The sequence below is a fragment of the Muntiacus reevesi genome, chromosome X (assembly GCF_963930625.1).
Source record: "Muntiacus reevesi chromosome X, mMunRee1.1, whole genome shotgun sequence".
Classification (NCBI taxonomy): domain Eukaryota; kingdom Metazoa; phylum Chordata; class Mammalia; order Artiodactyla; family Cervidae; genus Muntiacus; species Muntiacus reevesi.
In genome coordinates this window covers 133,175,557-133,178,084 of record NC_089271.1, presented here as the reverse complement: position 1 = coordinate 133,178,084, position 2,528 = coordinate 133,175,557, and the positions used below count along the sequence as shown (strand labels likewise).

Genomic DNA, 2,528 nt, shown 5'->3' with positions numbered 1-2,528 from the left:
CCAATTTTGCCATCTGTGGTAATTGCACAGCCACCACAGTTGAAATGTAATCACAAAACTTGGTTATAATATTTACCAAGTAAAATTCCCCCTTCCCAATTTTTGCCATTTTAATTAGGAGCATCAGATTAGAATCTCAGAGTATAGGGGGAAATATATATATATATATATATAAGCAAATATATATATATAAGCAAATATATATATATATATATATTGTGTGTGTGTATAAAAACATATTTATATAGACACACACATACACTTAAAAATATATATGAATATATGTGTATGTACTTACATATACATGTATAGATAAACAAACACACATTTTATGGCACAAAGACAAAAAGATCAGGTTGCAGAAATTTCTCATCTTTAAGCATTATAAAAAGCAATGAAAATAAATGAACTGAGCATAAAATCAAGATCTTAGAATACAAACAAAAATAACAAATCCTCAAGAAAGAAGAATGAAAAAAGCTGACAGATAAGTAATAAAACTGATAAATAAAAGCAACTTAAATACCCATCAGAAGAAGAAGGAAGATGTGGCATCTATATGAAATGGAATATTGCTCAGTCATAAAAATGATATTTTGCCATTGTAGCAATGGACTTGGAGGGTATTATGCTAAGAGAAACAAGTGAAAGGCAAATACTGTATAACAACAGTCATACGCAGAATCTAAAAAATTCTATATGAAAAAAAAATAAAAAATAAAAAATTCTAAAACAAAAAAGAAGCAGGCTTACAGAGAGCAAGCTAGTGGTTACAAGTGGGGAGAGAGAAGGGGGGAGGGGCAATATAGGGGTGGGGGGGAAGGATATTATGGGATTATATGAAATTATGTGGGTGAAGCTTTTGGTAATTGCAAAACACTATAGTATTTTAAGAATGTTTCATTCAATTTTAAAAAAAGGATTTTCATGAAGGTAATGACTATAGTTATATCTCCGTGAAAAGTTCACAAGGAAATTTTGCTTTTTCTTAGTGCCTTTCACAATAAGAAATGAGGACATCAGGAAATGAATTTGTTAGAATTCAATGAGGGCCCTAATTGGGGCAGAACCTCTACCTTCCTTTGTGTGCCGGGAGTTTTTACATTTAAAGCATATATTTCGCCATGAGAAATTCATCGAATGACACTGGGCACAGTCCCAGTCTCCTATTCTGCGCCTGATGCTGAATCTCTCAGAGTAAGGTAAGCCAGGGTATCGCTTAAACATTTCTGGCAGGAAGCTCCTAGTAGGGTGATGTTTCCCCTTATACTTTCTTTTGGAGTCTTTCACAGAAGAACATGCTGCAGTTTCAGCTGCTGCTCCTGGGGGAGAAAGTGTAGCTAGGGATGAACAAGAGGACTGAGAGAGATCGACGGCTGGCAACTTGCCAGCCTTGGTCCTGGCACCTGAGACCTGAGAGCGAGAAAGAATAGTTACCTCCTTGTCGTTCCAGGGCTGAGAAACCTCTTTGTGTCTCTCCTCTCCCTCTCTGGCAGAGGTACCAGGAGCAGCAGTGATCCTCCCACCTGACCCTTTCCTCAACTCCCCGCTCTTATACTGACTGGATGGGCTGTGAGGGCGGCTCAGTGTCCTTGATGTCCCTTTTCGGTTCTCTCCCTCAGTTCTAGCCTGCTTGCGAGCCTGAATGCGTACTCTATGCTCTCTCCTGAGTAAATTTCGCTCTTCCGGTACTCCACGAAGCACTTTAAGGCTTTGTTGCCGGTGGGACCTGGCTTTCTCCTTTTCCTTCTCTTGCTTCTTCCTAAGTCTACTCACTGTTCCCAACAAGGCACCCGTGAGGAGCTTCTGCTCCTCTAGCTGATCCTGAAGCTGTTTAATCTTTTCTGCATCCTCCCGCTTCTGCCTCTCAGCAAACCGCACGGCGAGGGCCAGGATAGTCCAGGCACAAGCCTCCTTCATGCCTCCCGATATCCCTGGGTTATTCAAAATGTCCCTCAGTTTCATCTCCATATCCCCCCAGGACTTGGACATGTGCATCACATAGAAACAGGGACTGACTCCATTTTGAATTATCTGCTCATTTAGAAAATCTGCAACTTCCTTCTGGTGGAAGCCACAGGCAGGGTCGTTAAGATTTATAGCCATTCTAAGCAAAGCTCTCTCTGACTTGTCTTACCTCAGAAAGCAGTGTGTCACAGGATGTGGCCTTTGACCTGACCTTGATCGTTCCACTCAAGAGTCACCCTATCTTCACAGGAAGTTGAATGCCTCCTGGTGGTGTGAGGGTCTAGCCAAGGGTGGAGTCAGCTACTTCAGAGCTCTGCATAAAGCCTAAACTGAGCGAGTCGGTGGAGTTCCCTTGTAGAAGTGGATACAAAGATTACAAAACAAAACAACAGGCTTGTTTATCTCAGGCTTCTTATTCTAGCAGTGAATATAGACACATACTTAACATTTACTGAACTGAACAGGGCAATATGTATTTGGTAAGTACGTTGTGTTCCATCATGCTGCAACTAGTTTTCAAAATCTTTGAGAACATAGATAACCTTTTACCATTAGTACCT

The 2,528-nt window shown here is 40.5% G+C and overlaps 1 protein-coding gene across 1 annotated transcript; it reads right to left on the bottom strand.

Annotated features, from left to right (window-relative positions):
• Positions 1-1,035: 1,035 nt before the first annotated feature.
• Positions 1,036-2,106, bottom strand: LOC136154721 (testis-expressed protein 13A-like). Its single transcript, XM_065916882.1, has one exon. It carries the CDS (start codon positions 2,104-2,106, stop codon positions 1,036-1,038), a length of 1,071 nt encoding a protein of 356 aa, XP_065772954.1.
• Positions 2,107-2,528: the final 422 nt, after the last annotated feature.

What these genes read in the sequence shown, in the direction of transcription:
- LOC136154721 (XM_065916882.1), bottom strand. Translation starts at nt 2,106, where the DNA reads ATGGCTATAAATCTTAACGACCCTGCCTGTGGCTTCCACCAGAAGGAA.